At 43.0% G+C, this 27338-nt stretch overlaps 1 protein-coding gene across 7 annotated transcripts in view; it reads left to right on the forward strand.

Moving 5' to 3' along the window:
- LOC144596672 (latent-transforming growth factor beta-binding protein 1-like) overlaps positions 1-27338 on the forward strand; it is a 289705-nt gene that overhangs the window by 152983 nt on the left and 109384 nt on the right. For all 7 annotated transcript variants that reach the window (XM_078405313.1, XM_078405317.1, XM_078405316.1 and 4 more), the window contains 6 exons: positions 4106-4231; positions 5055-5177; positions 8788-8907; positions 10299-10418; positions 22160-22282; positions 25112-25234. In XM_078405313.1, the coding sequence (XP_078261439.1) occupies positions 4106-4231; positions 5055-5177; positions 8788-8907; positions 10299-10418; positions 22160-22282; positions 25112-25234 (735 nt within the window). The remainder of the gene's footprint in view (positions 1-4105; positions 4232-5054; positions 5178-8787; positions 8908-10298; positions 10419-22159; positions 22283-25111; positions 25235-27338) is intronic.

Here is a 27338-nt window from a genome sequence, read left to right on the forward strand (position 1 = left end):
TTTTATTGAGCTGAAACAGAGATTTCATTCAAAGAGACTGTGAACCACTGATCTATCTTCAACATTGTTATCCAGTTTACAGCAAGGGAAGGTTGACAAAGCATCAGATGGAGCTATATTTAAGTACATCTTTGTACAGCAGGTCAAGAGGGATGGTCCAATATTAAAATGCCATGAACCAATGATGCTGGGTTAAAAACCCGCTTGGAAATATTAGTGGGTTTCTGTCCTCTTTGGGTCTCAATCATCAGCGGAGAAAATGCCAGCTGTTGTAATGGCCTGATGCTTCAGGAGTATCAAATGGCCTGATATTCCAGGAGTATCAGTCAGCTGTGGCCTGAAGTTTGGCACACTGTGGCCTAATGGAATGGCATCTTAGAGTAGCTAAATGCCCAGTCCTCTTTGGAAACAGCTCATGCCAACCAAACAGAGGCAATTGAGCCCTTCAGGTTTGCTTCTGGTCTCTAAAAGAGTTGAACATTTGGTCCTATGTCCAATATTATGCCAACGGTTTACAGTGAGAGTTTCCCGAACATGGGGAATGCAAAGTTGAGTTTGATCTGGTTTTGGCTGAATATTTCCTCATCCGTAATTTGAGTACAAATGTCACAACTTAATTTACCATCTAGACCATAATGACCTAACTCAGAAATGTTAGGACCTTATAGTTGATGTTTATAGTCTGTAGTTTTCCTAGAGCTTGAGCATTTACAACTTCCCATTCAACAGCTGCTCCCTTGGTGGTAGTAGTGTAGCATGCTTACTTAGATTATAGGAGTGACGAACATGCATTATAGATTATACTCACTGCTCACTAGTTCATTGCTCACTAGTGCTTTTACTTCATCAATCTTCTTCAGCCTCATTGTCAAACTATCCTTTGATTATTGTTCTCTGCAGGTGTGCATGGACTGTTCTGAACTAAACATCTGAACTGTTCTACACAAAATGAACTGCAGAATGAAATGGCAATTAAGCAGAATGAACTAATTAAATTAATTTTGTTGCTGATAATTCTAAATTAATATTGGAACAAAGAACGGTGAAATACTTTTGAAAGCAATGCTGAAGCTTCGTTTTAGTGTAGTTTAGTGATACATCATGGATTTGGGCACTTTGGCCCACAGCCCACTCCAATCAATGATCACCCATATACTAGTTCTATCCTACACTCTAGGGACAATTTACAGTAGCCAATTCACCTATAAACCGGCACGTCTTTGAAATGTTTTAGGCTCTTGTCCAAAGTTTTCACAAACTTTCAGTTAAAACAAAATTATCTTTTCTTTTAATTTAAACTAATTCCAGTGCCAGTAAACTTATATTTCTGTAAATCACTGCTTCAATGACAAAGCCAGGACTGAGGCAAATGCAAGTAGCTGAGGGCAGATGATGTTTCAGCATAGCATACTGGCAGGTGACATCTTTGATTGCAGGATATGGACATCAAATAAAGAAGGGGTTTTGTCCCGAAGCGTCACCTATTCCTTTTCTCCAGAGATGCTGCCTGGCCCACTGAGTTACTCCAGCTTTTTGTGTCTGTCTTCAGATAACTCTTCTCTGTCTGTGATTCTCTCCTAATGTACAGATATGATTATGACAGAGGTTCCCACTGATGACAGCAATTAATTGGAAAATTGCTTCAAAGTAGCATTGTAGGCAATTAGAGTTCCTTGTCTATCCAAACATTTCCTGATATATTTTTGCGATCGTGAAGGATAATTCCCAGATGTGCACTTCAGTCTAGAGTGCCAGCATTCTGGAGGAGATATACCGATATTTTTAAACTTCAGGGTTATGCGGGTCTGCTATTACTGCCACATACCCGTAATCGGATGTCTGAAAATAACCCAGAATTTCCTGTTTGTTCTGCCTGTGTTCTGCTTCTGAATCTCAAACTGCAATTGCCTGATGGATAGCTGTGTCGTTAAGAAGTCGTTGATTAATGCTGTTATCTGTTCCTTCAGAAGAAGCAGCTTTGTACTTTTGTGACACAATTAATGGCAGATTAAGAAATGAGAAACAGGGAAACATTGATGCAAAATAACCGTTGTCATTTCTTTTATTATGTCCAGAATTACCTTGAAGTGAACAAGATTGTGAAATATTGATTTTTGGGAGAAAATTATTAAATTGTTTTCAAAGTAGTTGATGCGTAGATTTGTGGAACATGTTGCACTGAGTACAGATTTATTCTCTTTGTCTAGAAAAGGATATGTTTGCCATGGAGGGAGTGTAATGCAGATTCACCAGCCTACTTCCTGGGATAGCTGGTTTGACTGGGCCTGTACTCTTTAGACAAATGAAAGGTGATCTCATTGAAACGTACAAAGTTCTTAAAGGATTTGATAGGGTGGGTGGCGGGAGAATGTTTCCCCTGGCTGATGAGTCTAGAACCATGTGTCATAAACTTAGAATAAGCTATGGGCCATTTACGACTGAGATGAGACATTTCGTGAATGATGTGAATTTTTGAATTCTATACCCCAGAGGGCTGGAGGGTTAGTCAATGCGTTCTTTTTAAACAGAGATTGTTAGAGTTTTGCATATTAAAGGATCAAATGATATGGGGATAGTGCAGGAAAATGGTATTGCAGTACAAGATCTGCAATTATGACGAATGGCAACCAGACTTAAAGGGCCAGATATGTAGGAAGGAACTGCAGATGCTGGTTTAAACCGAAGATAGACACAAAAAGCTGGAGTAACTCAGCGGGACAGGCAGCATCTCTGGAGAGAAGGAATGGGTGACGTTTCCCAAGCGTCACCCATTCTTTCTCTCCAGAGATGCTGCCTGTCCCGCTGAATTACTCCAGCATTTTGTGTCTTTGATAGGGCCAGATGTTTGATTCGTGTTTTCTAATAAATAAGATTGTGTGCGAGTGTTAATAGAGAAGCTGTGTGCATTAATTTGTTTGATTTTCTTAAAAATGGTCTGCTTGCTTTTTACAACAACATTTACATAATGTCTCAGTAGCAAAGTGTTCTGAGACATTCCAGAGGAACGTTATCAATCAAAAAATACCCTTGGATGAGCTGCATAAGGGCAAAAGGCCTAAACATTAGGATTAAAGGATACAAAAGGAAATGAAGTTGTTGAGGGATGCATTTCTAGAGTTTAGATGCTTGATCTTGAAAATATAGCCACGTGGCTGTTCAGTTAAAATTAGGCTTAATTGGGAGTGGAGGAGTGGAGCAAAGACCGTGGAAATTTACAGGGCAGATTGAGAATGTTACAATTGAGGCCTTGTTTAATTGGTAGCCAGAGTGGTTTAGCAAGCAATAGTGAGAGTTGGTGGAGGAGGGGATGGAAGGAGGAGATGCAGGGGTCAGTTAGAGGTAGAGGAAGGTCAGGATATTGTTTGCTGAAATTGAGATGAACTGAGATTTAGGGAGAATGGAACAAATGAAGTCAACCAGTAATGCATCGGAACAGAGATACAAAGACAATGGAATAAAGGGTATTGGTGTGCACGTGTTATTTGTGAGGTGAGGACAATCAATATTTTGGAACTGATCACATTGCACCCTTAGCAGATTTGTAAATAATTAATTGGAACTCCTTTCTCACACACGTACAGATTAACAACATCCCCTACTATTGACACGTAAACATGGCGAGATTATTGTCATCATTCCCATGATACAAGAATGAGGAAGGACAAGAATATCTTGCAGGAGACTTTCCCTCCAATACCTTGATTTAGGAGATTTCTAAAATCATGCACATTGTGAAAGAAGACCTTGTTTAGCCATGTATCAATAGGCTAGAGGGGCCCATAGTGCTTCACATAGTAATGTACACACAGAGTCAATTAAGGTTTTGAACAAGGAATGTGGCAAAAATATTTTATACGATCAGACAGTTTTCCTCTGTACACTAAAAAGTAGTGGACGTATGTAATGTATCCAAATTTCATATTATAAGGAAGGTGGCTCAGTATATCGCTAACTAGTTTGCAATGCAATTGAATAATAAAGTATGAATCTTAACAGTCTGAAGAAAAGTCTCGACCCTAAAGGTCGCCTATCCATGTTCTCCAGAGATGCTGCCTGACCCGCTGAGCCATTGTTCCAATGTTCTGTATCGAATTTCTATTTTCAGAAATCAACGAATGTTCAGTTAGCCCTCAAATCTGTGGACCTGGACAGTGTATTAATCTTCCCGAGGGGTACACGTGTAACTGTGATCCTGGATTCCACCTCAACACCTTGCAAACCGCATGCGTCGGTAAGAATCAACAGCCTGGACTTTCCTCTCTGGGTGTAATTATACAGACTGGACAAATGCACAGAGTTGACAAATTTTGGACTGAAGTGGAAATATGTCTTTTGCATTCCATTTTCTGTGGCCAACCCAGCACTTGCTTAAATTTAAGAACGTTAGTTTCCTTGAATGCACACATATCCCAACTTGCTACTTCCTTGGCAATCCACCTTGATGTGTTTTTTTGGTCCAACTTGAGCTTTACTAGGTGGAAGTCGAGCTTTTAACAGAGGCCTGGGAGTAATACTTAATAGTCATATGGCACAGAAACAGGCCCTTCAGCCCAAAATGCACCGACTAACCTAGTCCCATTTGGCCCATATCCCTCTAAACCTTTCCTCCATGTATGTGTCCAAGTGTCTTTTAAATGTTATTATTATACCTGCCTCAACTGTCTCCTCTGGAAGCTCATTCCATATACTCACTACCTCCAAGTGGAAAACGTTGCCACTCGGGTTCCTATTAAATCTGTCACCTCTCACCTTAGACCTATTTCCTCTCGTTCTTGATTCCCCTACCCTGGGTAAAAGACTGTGCATTCACCCTATCAATTCTCCTCATGATTTTATGCACTGAAGCCTCTTGCATTCCAAAGAATTAAGTCCTAGCCTGCCTAATCTCTCCCTGAAGCTCAGGACCTGGAATCCTGGCAATAGTTCTCACTCTGACGCAAACTGATTCCCACTCTGGAACCCACTCGGGACTTTGTAGGCCAGATGCTTGCCTCAGCTTCAACTTGGGGCTGGATTAATTGAAGCCAATAATGAACGTGGTCTCACTTTCACAGATGTGGATGAATGTGCCCAGGCCCTACAACCATGTTCCAATGGCCACTGTAAGAACACCGAAGGGAGCTTCCGATGCATCTGTCGCCAAGGCTTTACATTAAATGGAGGAACACAATGCACTGGTAATGCTCCACGTTTCAAAAGGAGGATCTAATGTAATAGCCATTGGAATGCTAGTTTACAAAATTCAAAACCTCGAACTTCTGCAAGGAATTTTGCAGTAATTAAAAGTCAGTTCTCTTAGAGTGGATCTGAAGAGAATGTGTCCACTAGTGGGAGAGTTTAGGACTAGAGGTCATGGGCTCAGAATTAAAGGACGTTTCTTTAGGAAGGAGGTGAGAAGGAATTTTTTTAGTCAGAGGGTGGTGAATCTGTGTAATTCTTTGCCACAGAAGGCTGTGGAGGCCGTCAATGGATATTTTTAAGGCAGAGATGGATAGATTCTTGATCAGTACAGGTGTCAAAGGTTATGGGGAGAAGGCAGGAGAATGGGGTTAGGAGTGAGAGGTAGATCAGCCATGATTGAATGGTGGAGTAGACTTGATGGACCGAATCGCTTAATTCTGCTCCTTTCACTTACGACCTTATGACCTTATAACACCATTAATCTCCCACTCCCTTGCGAACAGAAGTTCAAAAGAAATATAATTCATGCTATAGTGGATGGAAATAGTGTCGTTCTGCCGAAGGCCAGAGAGGAAGACCGCTGGACATTCTGTCGAGTTTAACTTTCAGGAATTGCCATGGTTCATTCAGAAGTTAGTTTCACTGCTGTCGTAGTGTACATATATTCAGAAGTAATTCCAGTACTAGCCTAGCACCTCTCCCTAGATGTACAAGCAACGTTAAGCACCAGTGGATTTTCCTGTGAGCAAGAACTTGGAATCATCTTGAGAAAAAAACAAAGTGCTGGAGGAACACAGCGGGTCAGACAGCATCTGTGGAGGGAAGTGGACAGACGATTTCTTCTTCCCTGAAGAAGGGTCCTGACCCGAAACATCATCTGTCCATTTCCCTCCACTGATACTGCCGCACTTGCTTTTCTTTTCCAGACCTTTGGTTTTTGCTCCAGATTCCAAAATCAGCAGTCTCTTGTGTCTCCAACTTAGAAATATTTACTCATTATAGTAGAGGTCTGACTTCCACATTTTTGAGCACACTAACTAAATTAATAACTAATAAATTCTTCAGCTCTTTATATTTAGCCAGTTGTTAAACTGTCTATTAAAAAAGAGCTGTTGACAGCTTTGAAATAGCATCAGCTGCATGTGCTATTGCTGTAAAAATAGTGGAAGATAAACCCCTTGTGTTATAGTGTGAAATGCCCCAATCTTGGCCCTGATAGTAAAAGATCCAAAAGAATTATAAACTATATGTATAATATTTGGTTGTATAGACTAAAGACTACTGTGGTGATAATGCAAGGGAAATTTCAGACCAAAATGTAGCATTAGCTGCCTGTATAGATTTAGATTTTTTAGATTTAGAGATACAGCGCGGAAACAGGCCCTTCGGCCCACCGAGTCGGCGCCGCCCAGCGATTCCCGCACATTAACACTATCCTACACACACTAGGGACAATTTTTACATTTACCCAGTCAATTAACCTACATACCTGTACGTCTTTGGAGTGTGGGAGGAAACCGAAGATCTCGGAGAAAACCCACGCAGGTCAAGGGGAGAACGTACAAACTCCGTACAGACGGCGCCCATAGTCAGGATCGAACCTGAGTCTCCGGCGCTGCATTCGCTGTAAGGCAGCAACTCTACCGCTGCGCCACCGTGCCGCCCACGTTTTATGGATAGAGAGGGGAAACAGGCCCGATGGCCCACCGAGTCTGCGCCGACCAGCGCTCACCCCGTACACCATCACTTTCCTATTCCTTGAACAAAGGAGGCTAAATATTTAAAGCGCATCTGACGGGCAGATTTTTCATGCAGAAGGTAGCTGGTATATGGAATAAGCTGGCAGATGAGGTGGTAGAAGCAGATATGGTTTAAAGACATATTGTGAAGGAATAGAGGCGTGAGAGCTAAAAGCAGTCAAATGTGATTAGTGTCACTAGGCATGTTGGTCAGTATGAATTAATTGGGCCGAAAGGCCTTTTTCTGTGCGGCACAACTCTAAGAATCTAAGTACAGGATACCAAGCAAGGAGGTTGGGTTGAATGGTATGGTTCAGTAGCGTACCTGATAGATTCGCTACCTCACAGCGGACAATACTGACATCAAGTGATGTCTATGTGGAATATGTACACCTATGAGCCAAAACATTATGAACACTGACAGGTGAAGTGAATAACATTGATTATCTTGTTACAATGGCACCTGTCAAAGGGTGGAATATATTAGGCAGCAAGTGAACAGTCAGTTCTTGAAGTTGATGTGTTGGATGCAGGAGAAATGGGCAGGAGTAAAGACCTGAGCGACTTTGACAAGGGCCAAATTGTTATGGCCAGACGACTGGGTCAGAGCATCTCTGATACGGCAAGGCTTGTGGGGCACTCCCGGTCAGCAGTGGTGAGTACCTACCGACTGTGGTCTGAGGAGGGACAAACCACAAACCGGTGACAGGGTGTTGGACGCCCAAGGCTCATCGATGCGCGAGGGCAACGAAGGCTATCCCATCTGGTCCGAACCGACAGAAGGTCTACTGTGGCACAAGTCCTAGAAAATGTTAATGGTGGTCACGGGAGGAATGTGTCACAATACACAGTGCATTGCACCCTGCTGCATATGGGGCTGCGTAGGAGCAGACTGGTCAGACTGCCCATGATGACATAATGCTTTGGCTCATCAGTGTATATTGTCCCTGTCACCACATAAGTCTACTTCGGATGCTCTGATTTCCACCCACTAACTCTATCCATCTATCTTGAGACATTATGAAAGTATTGTGTCCATTTCTGCCCTCTGTGCTATTGGAAGGATGTAAAGATCCAAGAGAGAGTGCGTTGAAAGTTTACTGGAACGATCCCGGTGCTGTGAGGGTCTCCTGTTACGTGGGTAGTCTGGAGAACTGAGAATGTGGTGTTTGGAACAGACAAGGTTGAAAGGTATCCATCAAGAATCTAGACAGACTAATTAAAGAGAAAATGTTTCCATTGGCAGTCGGGTTGAGAACTAGAAAATACGTGTTAAAGGAGATTGGCAAAAAATTTAGAAGTAACATGAGGGAATGTTTATTCACATCAGGAGGTCAAAATCTCCTCAAAGGGTGGGGATGCAGAGTTAGTTATTACTTTCGAAAGAAAATCAAATGGATATTTGAAGGGGATAAAAAATGCAGGCGATATGGAAAGAACTGGAAAATTGAGCCAAATGGCCTCCTTTGTTTAGTTTAGTTTAGAGATACAGCGTGGAAACAGGCCCTTCGGCCCACCGAGTCCACACCGACCAGCGATCCCCACACAATAACACTTTCCTACACACACTAGGGACAATTTACATTTTTTTAAAATACCAAGCCAATTAACCTACATCTTTGGAGTGTGGGAGGAAACCGAAGATCTCGGAGAAAACCCACACGGTCACGGGGAGAAGGTACAAGCTCCGTACAGACAGCATCCGTAGTCTGGATTGAACCCGGGTCTCTGGCGCTCTAAGTGCTGCAAGGCAGCAACTCTCGCCTTTTGCTTTTACAGCTCTGACTATTGGGACACTATTAGATGTTATTAGCTATAAGCATGATATTTTGCTCCTAAGTTCAACTATTTATTTTATAATTTCAAGATATCAATGAGTGCCTGAGACGTAATATCTGTGGAGCAGGCCATTGCATTAATGCTGAAGGCTCCTATAGATGCCAGTACTGTGATGCAGGATACAGAATGAACAGTGGCCAATGTGAAGGTGAGTGTGCGTTTCAGCTGTTAAATAGACCCTGTGCAACTGAATGGCTTTGAACACCAGCTTGTACTATCTAGTAGTTAGGATGTGGCATGGAATATTCTCTCACGGATTTTGAATTGACGTTATTTGGAAGCAGGATAAAGCAATGTGGAAAGAGATTGCCGAATCATACTCCAAACAAACAAAACAACAGTGTGCTTCCCATTATCAGTCTCTGGATACCTCATTGTTGTGCCCAGCCACTGCCTTGAAGCCAAGAGAATTACAGGAAGTGGCTGAAAATCAATCCAGAAATGTTTTATCAAAAAAATATAAACAGGCTCGCACACCCATAATCCAGCACCACAAATGAAATCAAAAGCTTGAGTGTGGGATCAGGCAATGGTGGGAGCTTCTTTGGCCAAAGGAAATGCTGGCATGGTTCCTCATCGCCTCCCAGCCACCTGTTTCCTTCCCCACCAGAATTAATTTCTCCATTAAGTAAGCAGTTGTATGAGATGGAAATTCATCGCTTCTTCTTTGTATAAACATGCACTTGTACTGGTGGCTGCACATGGTTTGTGCTTTCATTGTCCAAGTGGAGCTGGATCTTGGAGGTAAAGACCATTTAGCCACCACCGTGTTGTACATTTAATGAAGGTGATTTAGAACTTTAACCTTCTCTTCAAGCACCAAATTTATGGAAGCAGATTCCAGTTTGATGGCTTCCTGCTTGGTCTCAGCACTGATCACAGTGTGACCTACTAACCCTTACCTCCTGTGACACAGCATACTCTGGGCAGATTTGTCATGATGAGATTCTCCAATGGCTTTTCATTGGTTACCAGTTGCCCTGTGCATTGATCTACTTTGTCTCGGGTCTGAGGCAACATTTGCACAGAGTGAATGTTGATGCTACTGTATGGAACTACCTTAGATAAAAGGCTGAAAGTATTAGAAAGTCCTACACCTTGCACAAACTCAGCAAGTTTGAAAGGGTGACAGAGGCAACAAAGAAATGTAATCACAGTTGGAATGTAGAAAACGTAGCAGCAAATGTGCAAGCATTAAGTTATCACAAACAGCGATATCATAATGAGTAGATGATGCACTTTGGTTGAACAATAAAAGTTATTGTTTTCATGAACATCAGTGGAGAACAGCTGATGAATGTATAACTTTTTACCATGCACGTGGATCTCGTCAGTGACAAGCAAGGACCTCCTCTTCACGGTCTGCTGCAATAATCGTCTTTTGAAATGTTTAAAATTTGAAACATTTGAGCTGATCTAACAATCAAGGAAATAAGACATTGTCACTTTAAAATGTTACCCTTTTCTGCTATTAGAATAGTAAAATTGAAGTTGAAGCATGTTCAAGTGATTTGCTGTGTGATTTATTTAAATTTACAGACGTTGATGAATGCCAGGATTCCAATACATGTCAGTCTGGAAGATGCATTAACAGTCCTGGCTCTTATGAGTGTGTATCTTGCCCAGAAGGATACACAGGCAGAAATGGCCAGTGCATAGGTACGTAGTGTCGTCTGACGATACACTGGTTGTTCTGTATACAGAGTGCGCTTTTTTTCCACTTGAAACATGATGCATGAAAGATCTTCATTTCTTCCAATATTATCTATTGTAACTAGTGATTAAAATGTAACTTTGGCTTCAACAATTTGCATGGTTGGGGGATAGGATTACAAATCTTGGTGCCGAATACCTATTCCATGAAGCATATCTTAAGTATATTGCACAGCCCTGCGATATATTATCTTATAAATCACGCCATCTCTTGTGTGTTATCTTAAAAAGGAAATATATAGAATGGAAGAAATATCTCCTTTCATCTCTGGCAATATGGGTTACAATTTTTATTCACCCCAGACTTAGCAAAGAGAGTATGTGATAAAATGTTGGCTTGTCGAATCAAATAAAAAACTAAATAAAAACTAAAGATGTTTTAGAAAAACATAAAAGTAAAGAACACATCAAATAAAAAAGTAAAGCTTATTAGAGACCCAAACATTAACCTGACAAGGGTTTAGTTCAAATGATTACTTTGCTCTGTATTCAAGTTAGAATGAAAATAAGGTATAGCAGAAAGAATGTAAAATATTGAATGTGCAGCAAGCAGTTTCTGAAAGGGCATGTTCAACATTAATTAATAACATTTTATCAGGTTAGATGGGCAGAGAAACACCAAACACTTCAGCCCAACCTGCCCACACTGGCCACCATGTCCCATCTACACTAATCCCACCTACCTGCGTTTGGCCCATATCCCTCTAAACATATCTTATCCATGCACCTGTCTGTCTCTTTAACGTTGCAATAGTCCCTCTCTCAACAACCTCCTGTGGCAACTCGTTGCATATACTCACCACCCTTTGTGTGAAAAAAATTACCTCTCAGATTCCTGTTCAATCTTTTCTCCCTTACCTTAAACCTATGCCCTCAGGTCTTCGATTCCCCTACTCTGGGCAAGAGACTGCGTGTCTACCCGATCTATTCATCTCGTGATTTTATACACCTCAATGCTCAGCACAGAGATGCGAGCCCTGGGAATAGTAATGGCTGGTCCTTGTGCTGACAGACTGCCTGGATCTTACATTTTGCGCACTACCTCCTGCTGGATGTGTTGGAAGCTGCTGTCTCTCTCACTCTCTTTCGCTGCTTTCCACAGCCCAGAGGTTTCTCTATGGTAACAAGCTCTGTGCTTGGCAGTTTCCAAGATAGCTAGCAGGAAGTGATAAGGTGTCCAAAGGATCCAGGTAACCTAACAACACCATGAGCAGGTTGCGTTAGTCCCCAGCACTCCCTGTGCCAGCCAGGGTGCAAACCTGAGCCTGGCATATCAGTGCGGAGTGCCTGCACCACTCCTCTCCAGTCAGCACCAGCCCTCACAGGCAGCCCCTCCACACTAAGCTGCGCAGAGATTGGTTTTGGTAGAAGAGCCAGCAGAGGGCAGTAATTTGTGCCAGGTTCCTCGCACAGCAGCACACAGCATGAGTTCAACAAGGATTCATACCAGATTTCTGGTGGAACAGTGCTATCTGTTTTCCATCTCAATATATATCATGCTATCATGACCCTGATTTTTACTGATTCCATATGTGCTCTTAGAGCCAGGTAGGCATACAGCATAGGAACCAGTAATCCAGTCCAACTATCCATGCCAATCAAGATGCCTAGTTTCATTTGCACACATTTGGTCCATATCCCTCCAAACCTTTGCTATCCACGCACCTGTAGAAGTGTCTTGTAAATGTTGCATTGTACTTGCCTCAACTGCTCCTCTGTCAGCTCGTTCCATATACACCCTCTCACCTTAAACCTATGCCCTCTAGTTCTTAATTCTCAAACCTTGAGAAAAAGGCCATATACAATCAATCACCTATCAATTCCCCTCATGATTTTATACAGATCTACAAGATCATCTTTCGACATCCTGTGCTCCAAGGAATAAAGTTCTAGCCTGCCCGACCTCTCCCAATAGCTCAAGCTACTGAGTCCTTGCCATATCCTTGTAAATCTTCTCTGCACTCTTTCTAGCTTAATGACATCCTTCGTGTAGCAGGGTGACCAAAACTGAACAAAATACTCTAGGTGCGGCCTCGCCAGCACCTTGTACAACTATAACAGGGCATCCCAACTTCTATATTCAGTCCCCTGACTCATGAAGGCCAGCGTAACAAAAGCCTTCTTCACCACTCTATCTACCTGTGATGCCACTTTTAGGGAAGTTCAAGATCACTATGTTCCACAGCAGTCCGCAGGGCTTGACCATTCACCGTGAATGGAGTTTAACTCAGCTAGTACTATCTGAGTTAAACTCCATTAGCCAATCCTCAGTCCAGGTGCCCAGCCGATCAAGATCCTGCTGTAATTCATGATACCATCGTCAATGTCAATGATGCCACCTATGTGTCATCTGCAAATTTACTAATTGTATGTTCTCATCCAAATCATTGATATAGATAACAAACAGCAATGTGCCCAGCACTGAACCCCGTGGCACACACTAGTCGAAGGCCTCCAGTTCACCACCATCCTTTGTTTCCTACCATAAAAACAATTCGGTATCAAACTCTCCCGGGATCCCCTATGATCTAACCTTCCAGAGCAACTTACCATGCGGAAGCTTATCAAAGGCTTTGCGGAAGGCTATATTGACTATGCCTATGGCCGTGCCTTTGTCAACCTTCTTGGTTACTTTTTCAAACAACTCAATCAAATTAAATCAGACAGCTTAGTCCGAAGAAGGGTCTCGACCCAAAATGTCACACATTCCTTCTATCCAGAGATGCTGCCAGTCTCGCTGAGTTGCTCCAGCATTTTGTGTCTGTCTTTGGTCTAAACCAGCATCTGCAGTTCCTTCCGGCACATATCAAATTTAATGTATAAGTTTCAAGGATCAATGTGTAAGGAACAAAGTATAAGTTTAATTAAGTTCATTTGTTTAATGTTAGAAGTAGTCAGTTTGTTATTATAAGGAATACAGAATGACTGGAACCTCGTTTATGATAGTGATTCAGTCTCAGGAAAATAGTGAGCAGAATACTGCAGATAGCAGCTGGGCCTCATTAGGTTCTTTGTACCTGTTCTTCACATTCCGAGAACTGCTTTTAAAAGTAGATTTTGGAAAATAACCAGAACTTGCTTTGATGACCTTGAACATATTGAGAATTCCTTGGCCCTTAGTGATACAATAATGGACTGCAAGGAATGGTGCAGAGACATTGCAAACATAGAAAGGCAAATTGCTGGATGTCTTTAAATACACATGGATCTATAGATGTTACTGACTAACTGATGTTAACATCAGAGCGTAGAAGAGGTAATTAGAATAGAAGGGGAATTAAATAATCTCTCACGAATCACACTTGCACTACCTTTTCGTTAAATAGAGGAAGCAAATACCAGAATGACATTGAGCTGAGATGCTTGAGCTTATCTTTGTTATATCTGAAATCCTGAGCATTCGGGAGAGGTTGAGCAGGCTAGGACTATTCCTTGGATCGCAGGAGGATGAGGGGTGATCTTATAGAGGTGTACAAAACCATGAGAGGAATAGATCGGGTAAATGCACAGAGTCTCTTGCCCAGAGTAGGGGAATCGAGAACCATAGGTTTAAGGTGAGGAGGGGGGGGGGGGGGGGAAGATTTTACAGGAACTGGAAAGGTAACTTTTTTACACAAAGGGTGCTTGATGGGTGTATGGAACGAGCCTCAGGAGGAGGTAATTGAGGCAGGTGCATGGATAGGATAGGTTTAGAGGAATATGGGGCAACACAGGCAGGTGGGACTAGTGTAGATAGAACATATTCGACGGGTTGGGCAAGTTGGGCCGAAGGGCTTGTTTCCTTGTTGTATGAATCAATGATTTTGCTATTCATTTCTCCAAAAACCTTGTGTTATCAAGTCTGAGACTATTAACTTAGTTTTCTAATGTGATGGAGCTATGACAGTGTACGTATTAGCAAGGTGATATACCAATTATTTTATACCAATTATTTATACCAATTATTTAGTTCATAATTTGAAAGGGTAGTAAAGGGCAGTACCATCTCAGGTGGGCACTGAAATATTCATGAGGGAAAAACTGTCCCTCGTGCCGACCCAAGGTTTTATTTATTCACGCAGCAAGCTCTTTCTGAGAGCTGTCAGACTGTGAACGTTTCAGCCTTATTGCTAGACGGATGTCCCATCCTAATGTGATGTTTCTATGGCTTGACTGCCACTGGTTTTATTTTAAGGGCCAGGACCAGCCAGAAGCCAATATTTACCTTGGCAATTGATCTACAATTTTTTACGTCACCTTCTTTGATGGTAACATGTACCGTACAGTCATCGTAGTGCCATGGAATCTGGTACCATTCGATCACTGTGATTATTTAAATCGGTCTAAATTTGCCCTGAAATGGAATACAGTAAACCCTCGCACTAACGGACCTTTGCATAGCGGATTTCAGTTAAAGGGGGCCGAGGCTCCCGCTGCACCCCACTGCACCCCCGCCAGTTACACATTGAGCTGTAGTTACGAGGTGGGATCCCCCGTGAGTGGCAGCGGAGAGAGCGAGCAGCATGAAGACGGCGTGAGTACTGGACCTGTTCCTGGTGCAGGGGCTCTGCAGCTCTCCGGCCTGCCAATTCCCGCTTGTTAAACCCCCCCCCCCCCCCCACCCAATGCCGTGTTTCTTCCCTCCCTGGTCTTGGGTGAAATCCCCTCACTCAGTATATCAGATAGTGGATAACATTCCCCCTCCCGTGGTCCATTATAGCAAATGTTTACTGTAACTGCTCCAGTGTGGATCAATTCTACACTGGATCCACACTAATAGTGTGGCCCTTAAGATGAATTCATTCCCTTTGCTTCTGAGTTGTATCTGAGTGCTTTGCCTCCTTTCCGTCTTCTAATGCGCGCGACTCCAAAATCACATATCACATTTTATTGACTAGACGTCTGCATGTTATTTCGGCTTTTCGGGTATTAAATAGTCTGCATTTAAAATTAAGCAGAATAATTTAAAACAACTATGATTTTTTTTTAAAGCAATTAAGGCATCTGTGCATTTTTCAGCGTCTCGTCTTAGTCAAAAAAGAGCAACATTTCTCAGTGAAGCTTCTTCCCCAATGACCACATATCCCCACCCCCACACAACCATCATGGGCCTCCCTCAGCTCTCGGGCCCATTCTCAAATGTTGCACCTTCCCTATTGACAGCTCACATAATGGAAGAGGATAAAGTGAGATACTGAAATTACTGAGTAGAGAGTAGTAAAAAGAAGAGAGAGGGGAAGAGGTTGAGGGAGATCAGAAGATAGTGAGAGGGAGAGAGGAAGGGCTGAGAGAGAAAGGCGGTGAGAGAGGATTTTGGAGAAAGAGAGTGAGAGGGTGAGGGAGAGAGGAAATGTGGGAGAGAGGAACAAAGTGAAATGGAGGGTGGGATGGAGTGTTAAGAACGAGTGGGAAAGAATGAGAAAAAGAGAAAAACAGTATTTATGAAGGCTACAGACGTGAATAAGAGAGTGACCATTAGGTAGAAATTTGACCTTGGGTGCAAGAACCAAAATAGCAGTGAAAGATATAATGTTCCACGGGAACAAAATATCAGAAGCAGAGTCCTATATTATGCCTTTAGTGTCCGTAACCAAGTACAAATTTCTACCCTGTATTCTGCTCTTTGCTGTGAGTGTTTAGATGCTGTGCTACCTTCCACATGAACAGAAGGATGGAGAAATGCACCAGCAATCTGTGTATAAAATCCACCTCAGGCTCATGTTGGAATCGCTGTAAAATATCCAATTTTGAGATCTGCTTGTACAAGTGTGTTTTTCACACTTTTGTACATTTCTGGAAATGATTTTGAGTGAAAGAAAGTTTCTTTTCATTAGCATGGTGTGATGTTTACGTTTGGAATCAATTTTAGGGTGAATAATTCAGTTGCCTGGGATACAAATAGCAGAAAGTGGCATTCATAGACAGGTTGCTGAAAGGCCATTCCACGCATAATCCTTCTTGGCAAACCACACAGGCCTCATTGGGAATCAACTGTATCTCTTTTCAATTTCCTGTTACAAATAGAACATGCAGTCACATGCTCGGAAGAATGCTATTTAAGACTAATCCAGCCAGTCTTCTGTTAAGTTGTATGGCTGATGGATGCTGCAGATGTTCCTTGATAAATATGACAGCGCGTTATTATAGAAACAACATTCCATGGATTTATTTTCCTTTTAATTGTTCTATTATTTTTCCTCAGAATATTTTGCTTAATTCCAACATAAACATAGCACAAAAAGTAAGGAAATTTGTGTTTGGTAGATTATTTCTTTGTTGTAACAATGCTTCTTGGCAATAAATCTTATACCGTTGGAAAGCCTGTTTATTTCCCTTTTAAATGGTGCCACATTTGTAAGGAACATGCATTTGTGGGATGAGCAGCAGAGCTGAGTATGTGGGTTGCGCCCATGAAAAATCTGCCAAATCTTCTCTGCCAATGCCGAACAGCTTATTCTGCCATTGACTCTTGTTCGGTGTTGTTTGGTGGATGGATGATTGAAGTCTGAAGAAACAAGACATATTGGCAATTTAACAATTTATTCATTTAATAAACAGGAGCCTCAGTAGCGTGTGGAAGAACCATACACAGCCACAACAGCCTGGCACCTCCTCCTCATGCTGGTCACCAGCCTGGTCACACACTGTTGTGGGATGGCATCCCATTCTTCAACCAGCATTTGTCGCAAGTCAGCCAACGTGGTTGTGTTGGTCACTCTGGCACGAACAGCACGCCCAAGCTGATCCCACAAGTGTTCAATGGGGCTGAGGTCAGGACTGCTGGCAGGCCATTCCATCCTCTCCACTCCCAAATTCTGGAGGTAGTCTCTGAGAAACCCTGCTCTGTGGGGGCGAGCATTGTCATCTTGGAAGATAGAGTTCGGTCCCAGACTGTGGAGATATGGGATTGCCACTGGTTGCAGAATCTCATCTCGATATCTCTCTGCATTGAGATTTCCTCCAATGATGACAAGCCTCGTTTTTCCAGTGAGGGAGACACCAGCGCAAACGGGCCTGACGGTGAAGGGCAGTCATGGCAGGCCTCCTGGCAGCCCTATGAGATCGGAGATCGGCTGCGTGCAGTCTGTTCCGAATTGTCTGGGCAGAGAGCCGTCGGCCATATCGTCCTGCAAACCTTGACTGCAAATCTGTAGAAGACAGCCTATGGTTCCTAAGTGCTGACAGGATGAGGAAACGGTCTTCTTCGGGTGTCGTCTTCTTGGGACACCCACTTCGCTGTCTGTCTCTGACATCCCCCGTTATTTGGAACTTGGCCTTCACTTTGGAGATGGTAGTAGGGCTCACTCCAAATAATGCCGCAACTTGGTTTTGCGGAACACCAGCTTGAAGTTGCCCTATCGCACGGGCCCTATCCAGATCAGTCAAACGTGGCATGCCGATTCTTGGAGCAGACACCTACTGACCACTGTAGCAGGGCCCATGCTCACAGATGCTGCCAATCAGGTGCTAATCAGGCACCTGATTGTCAGCACCTGGGGGTACCAGAAGCACAAAACATGAGTCAATAGCAACAGCAGAATAAGCTGTTTGGCATTGGCAGAGAAGATTTGGCAGATTTTTCATGGGCGCAACCCATATACTCGGCTCTGCTGCTCATCCCACAAATGCATGTTCCTTACAAATGTGGCACCATTTAAAAGGGAAATAAACAGGCTTTCCAACGGTATAAGATTTATTGCCAAGAAGCATTGTTACAACAAAGAAATAATCTACCAAACACAAATTTCCTTACTTTTTGTGCTATGTTTAGATAATCGTCTTACTCTCTGTTTAAAAAATGGTAGCTGTCTACTCCTGGAGAAATAAGACCCAGAATTGGGGGACAATGAAAAAATTGTGAACAACCTTTTAGAAACGGAGAAAGTAGATTGTGAAAGTTAACCAGCAAGAAATAAAACAGCTGATTATAAGGCAACTGTGAAAATAGATCATCAAATGTGTCCGTTAAAGAGTAAGGCAGGAGGAGATATAATTATCTGTGTACTTAAGTAATGTGGGCATCACCATCGATAATTGCCCTGGAACAGTGTGGCATTCTGAGTTATTTCAACAAGCACATTGCTGGAATCTAAATTTTGCCAGATTTTCTTCCCAAAGATTCTCTAGTGTGTGGAGTTTTCTCCAACAATCTGGTGGTTTAATGGCTTTCATTCCAAATGTTAAAAAAATAACTGTTTTTAAATTCCCTAGCTTTCGTGGAGGGATTCAGTCTCCAGATGGTCAGTCCAGATCTCTGCATTTGTAATCTGCTGTGAGGAAGTAGTTGAGACAACAAAACTAATAGTTTCAATTTTTGTGATACAGATGTAATTAGAAATAGCAGGGGGACAATGGATCAAGATAGGGTAACTTGAAATAGACAATAATATCAAGGAAAATTGCAGTCTTAAAAGACTTTGGTTAGGCCACGTTTGAAGTATTGTGTGTAGTTCTAATTTCCTCATTACAGGAAGTACATGAAGGCGTTGGAGAGGCTGCAGAAAAGGTTTACCAGAATGCTGCCTGAATTAGAGGGTATTAGCTATAAGGAGATGTTGGACAGGCTTGAATTATTTTCTTGAGGGAAGGCCTGAAAGAAGTACATAGAACATAGAATAGTACAGCACAGGATTGAGCCCATAGGCCCACAATGTTTGTGCCGAACATGTTGCCAATTTAAACTGATCTCGTCTGTCTGTAGCTGATCCATATCCCTCTCTTCCCTGCACTTCCATGTGCCCATCTAAAAGTCTCTTAAACACCACTATCGTTCCTGCCTCCACCACCATCCCAGACAAGGCGTTCCAGGCCCCCACCACTCTCTGCGTAAAAAAAGACGCCCCGCACATCTCCATTAAACCTTCCCACTCTCACCTTATGCCCTCTAGTGTTGGACATTTCCACCCTGGTTAAAAGATTTTGACTGTCTACCCTATCTATGCTTCTCATAATTTTATATACTTCTATCAAGTCTCCCCTCAACCTCTGACATTCCTGAGAAAACAATCCAGGTGGATACACTTTCCCTGGAACTGAAACACTCTAATCCAGGGAGCTTTCTGCTAAATCTCCTCTGCATTCTCTCCAAAGCCGCCATATCTTTCTTGTAATGGGTGACCAGAACTGCACCCAATGCTCCAACTGCGGCCTAACCAAAGTCCTGTAGAGCTGCCTATATCAAATTATGAGAGGCATGAGTGGAGAGATGGTCAGAACCATTTTTCCCAGTGTGGAAATATCAAAGAATAGAGTGCAAAGGAGTAAAGTTGAAAGGAGATATGTGGGGAATATTTTTAACAGAGAGGGGATTTGTTGCCTGGAACATGCATATATTGTATATATGAATTGTGGCGTTTAAGTGGTTTTTAAATAAGCACATGGATATGCAGTGAGTGGAGGAGTTGTGGATCATGTGCATCCAGATCAAATTAGTTGATCTTGGCATCATGTATAGCACAGACATTGTGGGCCGAAGGGCCTATTCCTGTGCTGTACTTTTGTATGTTCTATGTAAAATATAACAAAGAAGTTAATGGGACAACAGAGGACAGAACGTCAGCATTTAGTGATCAACATGGGTTTTCTCCCAAACTTGTGTGAACTCTGGCATCAGGATGGATAAGGGCAGTTGCTACATACGAAAGGCACTGCCTCTTTCATTCACCATTCTGCTTTGGAAGTATATTGCTTTTCTTTTATTATCACTGAGTCTGAATTTTGGATCCCCCTGTCCTACAGCACTGTATGACTATCTTCTTGGGAAAGAGTGCTTCAGTTCAACAAGACAGCAGACCACCACCTTCTCAAGGCCAATAACTTCTGTCCTCAGATTCCATAAAAAAGCAAAAAAATAAAACAAACTTTTACGACATAAGTGCAGAAATGGTGGATGACCTGATTGTGATCTTTCAAAGTGGCTTGACTCGGGATGGGTCCTGGTGGAGCAGTTGTTTGGTGAAGGAAGGAAAAATTAGGAAACCATTCACCAATTAGTTTGACATCAATCGAAGGGAAAATAGTTCAATCGATTTTTAAAGATGTTGTGGTAGCTTCTCTGATAAATCATATTATGATATACTGAAGATAGACATAAAATGCTGGAGTAACTCAGCGGGACAGGCAGCATCTCTGAAGAAAAGGAATGGCGACGTTTCTGGTAGAGTCCCTTCTTCAGACTGATTTACATAGAAACATAGAAGGGCCATTAGCTCCTAGCTCCTAGAGTATCTATTTACTGAGTCAACATAGTTTTTCGAAGGGGAAATTTGACAAATCTAATGGAATTGTTTGAGTATGTAATTAGCAGGGAAGGTGGAAGAGAACCAAGCCACAAGGGTGCCAAGAAATTCTGGTTTCAAGGTTTCAAGGTCAGTTTATTGTCACATGTACCAATTAAGGTATAGTGAAATTCGAATTACCATACAGCCATACAAAAAAAAAAGCAGCAAAACACACAACTACATAAAAGTCAACATAAACATCCACCACAGTGGATTCCCCATGTTCCTCACTGTGATGGAAGGCAATAAAATCCAAACTACTTCCTCTTTTATTCTCCCGCAGTCGGGGCAGTCGAACCATCTGCAGTCGGGGTGATCGAAGCTCCCACAGCCGACAGTCAAAGCTCCTGCGTCAGGGAGATCGAAGCTCCCGCATTGGGGTGGTCGAAGCTCCTGCGGCTTGGAGTTCCCGAAGTCGGTCTCTAACCAGAGACTGCGAGCTCCGCGATGTTAAAGTCCGCAGGCACCCCACGGTTGGAGCCCCAAAGTCGACCCTCGACAGGGATCGCGAGCTCCGTGATGGTAAAGTCCGCAGGCTCCTGCGGTGGAGCTCTTGAAGTCGGCCTCCAGCAAAGTGGCCGTCAATTCCTCGATGTTAGGCCGCAGTGCGGATGGAGATACGATACGAAATCGCATCTCCGTCGAGGTTAGAGATTAGAAAAAGTTTCCCCCAACTCCCCCCCCCCCCCCACATAAAACAAGCTAAAGAACACTAAAAACATACATTTAACACATACAAACAAACAACAAAGAAGGAAGGGACAGACAAACAGTTGGCGAGGCAGCCATTGCTGGCGCCACCCGGTGGATGTTCAGCTGGGTGCCACATCAATGGGCTCCCCACATCAGTTGTAGATTCAGCTCTATAGGATTTTGGTTAGACTGCATTTGGAGTATTGCGTGCAGTTCTGCTCTCCCCATTACAGGAAATATGTGGAGGTTTACCAGAATGTTGCCTGGATTAGAGGGTATTTAGAAACATAGAAAATAGGTGCAGGAGTAGGCCAGGAGTAGGAATAGGCCATTCGCCTCTTCGAGCCAGCACCATAGGAAAATCCCATCATTCAATATGATCATGGCTGATCATCCAAAATCAGTACCCCATTCCTGTTATTTTCCCCATATTTGATTCCGTTAGCCCTAATAGCTAAATCTAACTCTCTCTTGAAAACGTCCAGTGAATTGGGCTCCACTGCCTTCTGTGGCAGAGAATTCCACATTTCTAGCGTTTGGGTAGAGATTTTCCAGCATTTTCTGTTTCTTTTGAGATTTCCAGTGTCGGCAGTATTTTTCTTGCTTTACAGGGATTATGGGGTTTGGATGGGAGTAAAGGTTAAAGATCATTGTGAATGTTGGGCATAATTAATATTCCTGTTTCTGATGTTTCTTATATCTTTAACACCTAGTTTTCTATTTTCATTTCCCTAGACATCAATGAATGCTTCAGCATGTCAGTTTGTAGCAACGGAGAGTGTTCCAATCTCGAGGGTGGCTATATCTGTACGTGTAACCGAGGGTATGAACCATCCATTTATGGCAAATCGTGCAAAGGTAACAATTCTTGCAGGGCTTCAAACCCACAGAGGCATGTTTACTGACTGACTATTGCATGTGTCTATAAATGACTTGCATCTGTTTAACATACTCCGCTTCCATTCCCTACTCAAAGCAATCACATTTGTGTAAACCCTACAAAGCCGAATAATTGAAATCCATTTCTAATGTTCTTCTTTACCCTTAACAGTATTGAAGTGCAGAGGGATCTTGGAGTCTAAGTTCATAGAGCACTAAAGGTGGCAACACAAGTTAGATAGGTTGACAAAGAAGGCATTTGGTTTGCTGGGGGCATTGAATATAAGAGTCTGTAACTCCTGATGCAGCTCTGTAGGACTTTGGTTGGGCTGCTTTTGGAGTAATGCATGCAATTGTAGTCACACCATTACAGGAAAGATGTGGAAGCTTTGGGGAGGGTGCAGATGAGGTTCACCAGAATGCTGCGTGGATTAGAGGATTTCTGCAGGGAGAGGGTGGATAGGCTTGGGTTGTTTTCCCTGGAACGTCAGAGGTTGAGGGGAGACTTGATAGAAGTATATAAAATTATGAGAGACATAGGTAGACAGTCAAAACTTTTATTCCAGGGTGGAAATGTCCAATGCAAAAGGGCTTACCTATAATACTTATGGAATTGTGAGCTCTAGCCCCAAATTCTTCTTCCACCACTACATCACATGACCAAGCTTGTTTCCCAATAAAAGGTCAGGTATGGTCCCTCCTCAAGCCGACCTATTTACAAATTGTTTAAGGAGACCTTCTTGGATGCGCCGAACAAATCCTACCCTATTTAATCCTCTTGTCCAGAGTAAGTTCCAGACAATATTGGGGAAGTTAAAGTCACCTACTATAACAGCTCTATTGCACCCTTCCATAATTTGTCTACATATCAGATCCTCTATCTCCTGCTGGCTATCGGGTGGCCTATAATATAATCCCATTAGAGTAATTGTTCCTTTCTTATTTTTTGAGCTCAACCCATATTGCCTCAGTAGATGTACCCTCCAGTATGTCCTCTATGAGTTCCACCATGACATTTTCCCTGATTAACAAAGCAACTCCTCCACCTCATTAAATGCTCCACCTCCCCTCCCTATTTCGTCTGAAACATCGAAACCCAGGCGTGTTGACTGCCAGTCATGTCCCGCTCATAATCAAGTTTCCCCAATGGCCACCACATCATAAGCACTGATCCAGGCTCTGTTCATCAGCTTTACCCGCATGGTGTTTTGCATGTTGCTTCCTCTGCACCTGCGAGACCAAGCATCGACTTGGCGACCGTTTTATGGAACACATACTTGCACTCTATCTGCAGTTGCCATCCTGAGCTCCCAATTATATTAAAGGTCAACTCTGCATTCTATTCCAACATCACCCTGTCTGTCCTCAGCCTCCTCCACTCCCAGAGTGAAACCAAACAGAAACTGGAATAAAACCTCATATTCCATCTTGGAATTTTCCAATTTCAGGCAACCCACACTTTCCATGTTCCTTTCTCTCTCTGATCTCCCCAAGTTTCCCTTCATTTCCCATTATCTGATACCATCCACCAATCATCCAAACACTATGACTACTGCATCTTCTATCCCCACCCCCGTCTACTTGCAACTGCCCATCATCTCTCCCTTTTCTATTTCCATTTAACTGTCACCTTACCTGCTTATAACTTTCTGGGGTCTGGAGCCTCTTGTGTTTCCACATCACCTTCTGAACTGTCTTTACCACTACTTACCCCTCCCCCACCTGGCTCCATCAGTCCATAATTCTCTCCACACCTCATTCCACTATCGCTTTCCAGCATCTGCTCATCCCACCCTCGTCTCTATTTGGGTTACGTCCCCTCTATACTTGCAGTCTTAGACAATAGACAATAGACAATAGGTGCAGGAGTAGGCAATTCGGCCCTTTGAGCCAGCACCGCCATTCAATGTGATCATGGCAGATCATTCTCAATCAGTACCCCGTTCCTGCCTTCTCCCCATACCCTCTGACTCCGCTATCGTTAAGAGCTCTATTTAGCTCTCTCTTGAATGCATTCAGAGAATTGGCCTTCTGAGGCAGAGAATTCCACAGATTCAGTCTTGATTGCAGGCTTGACCTGAAATGTTGGCTATCCCATTGGCTCTACAGTTGCTGCCTGCCTGGACCACTGAGCTCCATCAGCAATTTGTTCTCTGTACCGACAACATCTGCATTTTCATGTGTCCACATTTTATTCTCTCAATGGTCCTATTAACTCCCTGCAGACTTTACCATTCATCTACACACTAGAGACAATTTAGAGTGGCCGATTTACCAGACAACTAGCTTATGGGAGGAAATTGAAGGAAAAAGATTCAAACTCCATACAAACAGCACCCAACACGGGATTGAAGCCAAGTGGCTGGAACTCTCAGAGAACAGCTTTATTAACAATTTACAATCTTTACCAAAGCCAATTAACCTACAAATCTGTCCATCTTTGGAGGAAACGGGAACACCTGGGGAAAACCCATGTGGCCATGGGGAGAACGTACAATCTCCGTACAGATAGAATCCATAGTCAGGATCGAACCCGGATCTTTGGTGCTATAAGGCAGCAACTCTAGCACTGCGCCACCGTGCCGCCCGTCTTTGGAATATGGCAGAAAACTGGAACATGCGGAGGAAACCCACGCAGTCACCGGGAGAATGTGCAAACTCCACACAGACAGCATCCAAAATCAAGACTGAACCACACTCTAGCTGCTCTCCTGTGCCGAAGTTTGATTATGTTCATCCTCTTTGGGTGGGCAGAGCTTTTGTTTGAATGAGCATGGAAATGAATGGTTCCTTCCCTCTTTCTTGCAGATATCGACGAGTGTCAGGATGCCATGCTGTGTACCAACGGGCAATGCAGCAACAGAGAGGGCTCCTTCCATTGTGAATGCAAGGCTGGCCACCGTCTGGCTGCCTCTGGGGACCAGTGTGAAGGTAGAAGGAACCTAGAACTACAGAATCAGAAAGATACAGCATGGAAATAGGCCCTTGGGCTCACCAAATCCACACTGACCATCAACCGCCCAGTAAAACTATTCCTAGTTTAATCCTTTATGTTTTTAATTCCCTATATTTTCAACAACCGCCCCCTGCCATATTCTTCTACACACCTAAAATCCAGGGGGATTTTATAGTGGCTAATTAAGCACTGACTCACACAGCTGTGGGAAGAAACCGGAGCACCCAGAGGAAACACGTGTGGCTACAGGGAGAACAGGGATATTCCACTCGGGTAGCATCGAGGTCAGGATTGAACCTGGGTCTGTGGTTGTGAGGCAGCAGCTTTACTAACTGCATCATTATGTTGCCCTAGAGGAATCTCACGCAAGATATTAGTGGACGAGTGAAAGCTGTTGTAAAATACTTAGAACGTTTAATAATCCCTGCTGATGTATCAACAGTTTTTTTTGCGATGGAATGTGCCACCCTAAATGAAGGTTAATTGGCATCGGTACAGATTGTAAATTGTCCTCAGTGTGTAGGATAGTGCTGGAGTAGATCGCTGGTCGGTGCAGACTCAAAGGGCCAAAGAGCTTGCTTCCACGCTGTATCTCTAAAGTCTAAAAGTCTAAATCAGTTGTATTTGAACTTGGATGGAGCAATATTTCTCTGTTCAAGACTGGTATAACAGTTTTTCACGCTTTCAAGGAATTGGAGGATTTGGGGATCAAGCCGGAGACTCAAGTTGAAACAATTAGCAGCTATTTAATTGAATGGTAGAGCAAACCTGAAGGGCCAAATGGCCTGTTCTGGACTTCTCCTGGTTCTTGTGATTGCACATAAAATGGAGAGGAGGATGATACTCATGAATGTAATTTTTCAAATAAATTAAAACTGAATTGGAAAATAAATTTAGGTGCTTGTTCCACTGATGGGGTCTCATGATGGCTTAGTGGGAACCACAAAGTTAGTTTTGTAGCATACCTGTGGGTCTCAAAAGAATCAACCTTAACTTGCCTGCCCCTCGCTCTTACTCCGATGCTCCGGAGCAGCTTGTCCAATCTATAGAGACTTAATCGGGTTAATTGCCTCACAGGCGACTACTAACCTGTACAAATGCTCAAGGCCATGTGTCTAGATGAGATTCAGCTACATGTGTAAAATGACAGTTACAATAGTCAGTTTCTGTAAACTTCATGTCAGCCCAGAAACTTTGTTTAAAATCATCTCGCCGTCTATCTCTTTGTTTCCTCAGCAATCAGAAAGCAGCAGGCCCCACAGATGTGAAAAACATTACATAGTTCCAAGTTCTTGAACAATCTCCCCCAAAACAAAGGCTTGATTGGAAAGAGCAGACTTCATTGCGACTACTTAATCCCTTTGATCGTCTGCAGAGTTCCAGAGAAAACAATCCAAGTCTGTCCAACCTCTCCTTGCAGCTAATACCCTCTAATCCCTGCAGCATTCTCGTAAACCTCTAGTGCACCCTCTCCAAAGCCTCCACATCCTTCCTAAAATGGGGCAACTATAACTACACACAATACTCCAAGTCAAGTTGCAACATGACTTCCTGGCTCTTATACTCATTGCCTTGACAGATGGATGTAAGCAGACAGTAACTTTCTTCATCAGTCTGAAGAAGGGTCTCGACCCGAAACGTCACCCATTCCTTCTCTCCCGAGATGCTGCCTGACCTGCTGAGTTATTCCAGCATTTTGTGAATAAACTTTCTTCATCACGCTATGTCCTTGCTTTGCCACTTTCAGCGAGCTATGTAATTAGACCCCAATATCCCACTGTACATCAATGCTGTTAAGGATGGTGTCATTAGCTGTATACTTCCTCTTACATTTCACCTCCCAAGGTCCAACACGTCACACTTGAAGAGATGCATAGAATGAGTGCAAAACAAAATATTGGCCAGACCACACAGAGTAGAAAATATTCATTGGACAACACTTGGTATACAGTACTGGTCACCATACTACAGGAAGGATGTGGTAGCAATAGACAGTGCAGAAGAGATTAACCAAGATGTTGCCTGGTATGGAGGCCTGTAGCTGGGCTAGTTTTTTTTTCTCACAGGATCACAGAGGAC

This window comes from Rhinoraja longicauda, chromosome 9 (genome assembly GCF_053455715.1).
Source record: "Rhinoraja longicauda isolate Sanriku21f chromosome 9, sRhiLon1.1, whole genome shotgun sequence".
Classification (NCBI taxonomy): domain Eukaryota; kingdom Metazoa; phylum Chordata; class Chondrichthyes; order Rajiformes; family Arhynchobatidae; genus Rhinoraja; species Rhinoraja longicauda.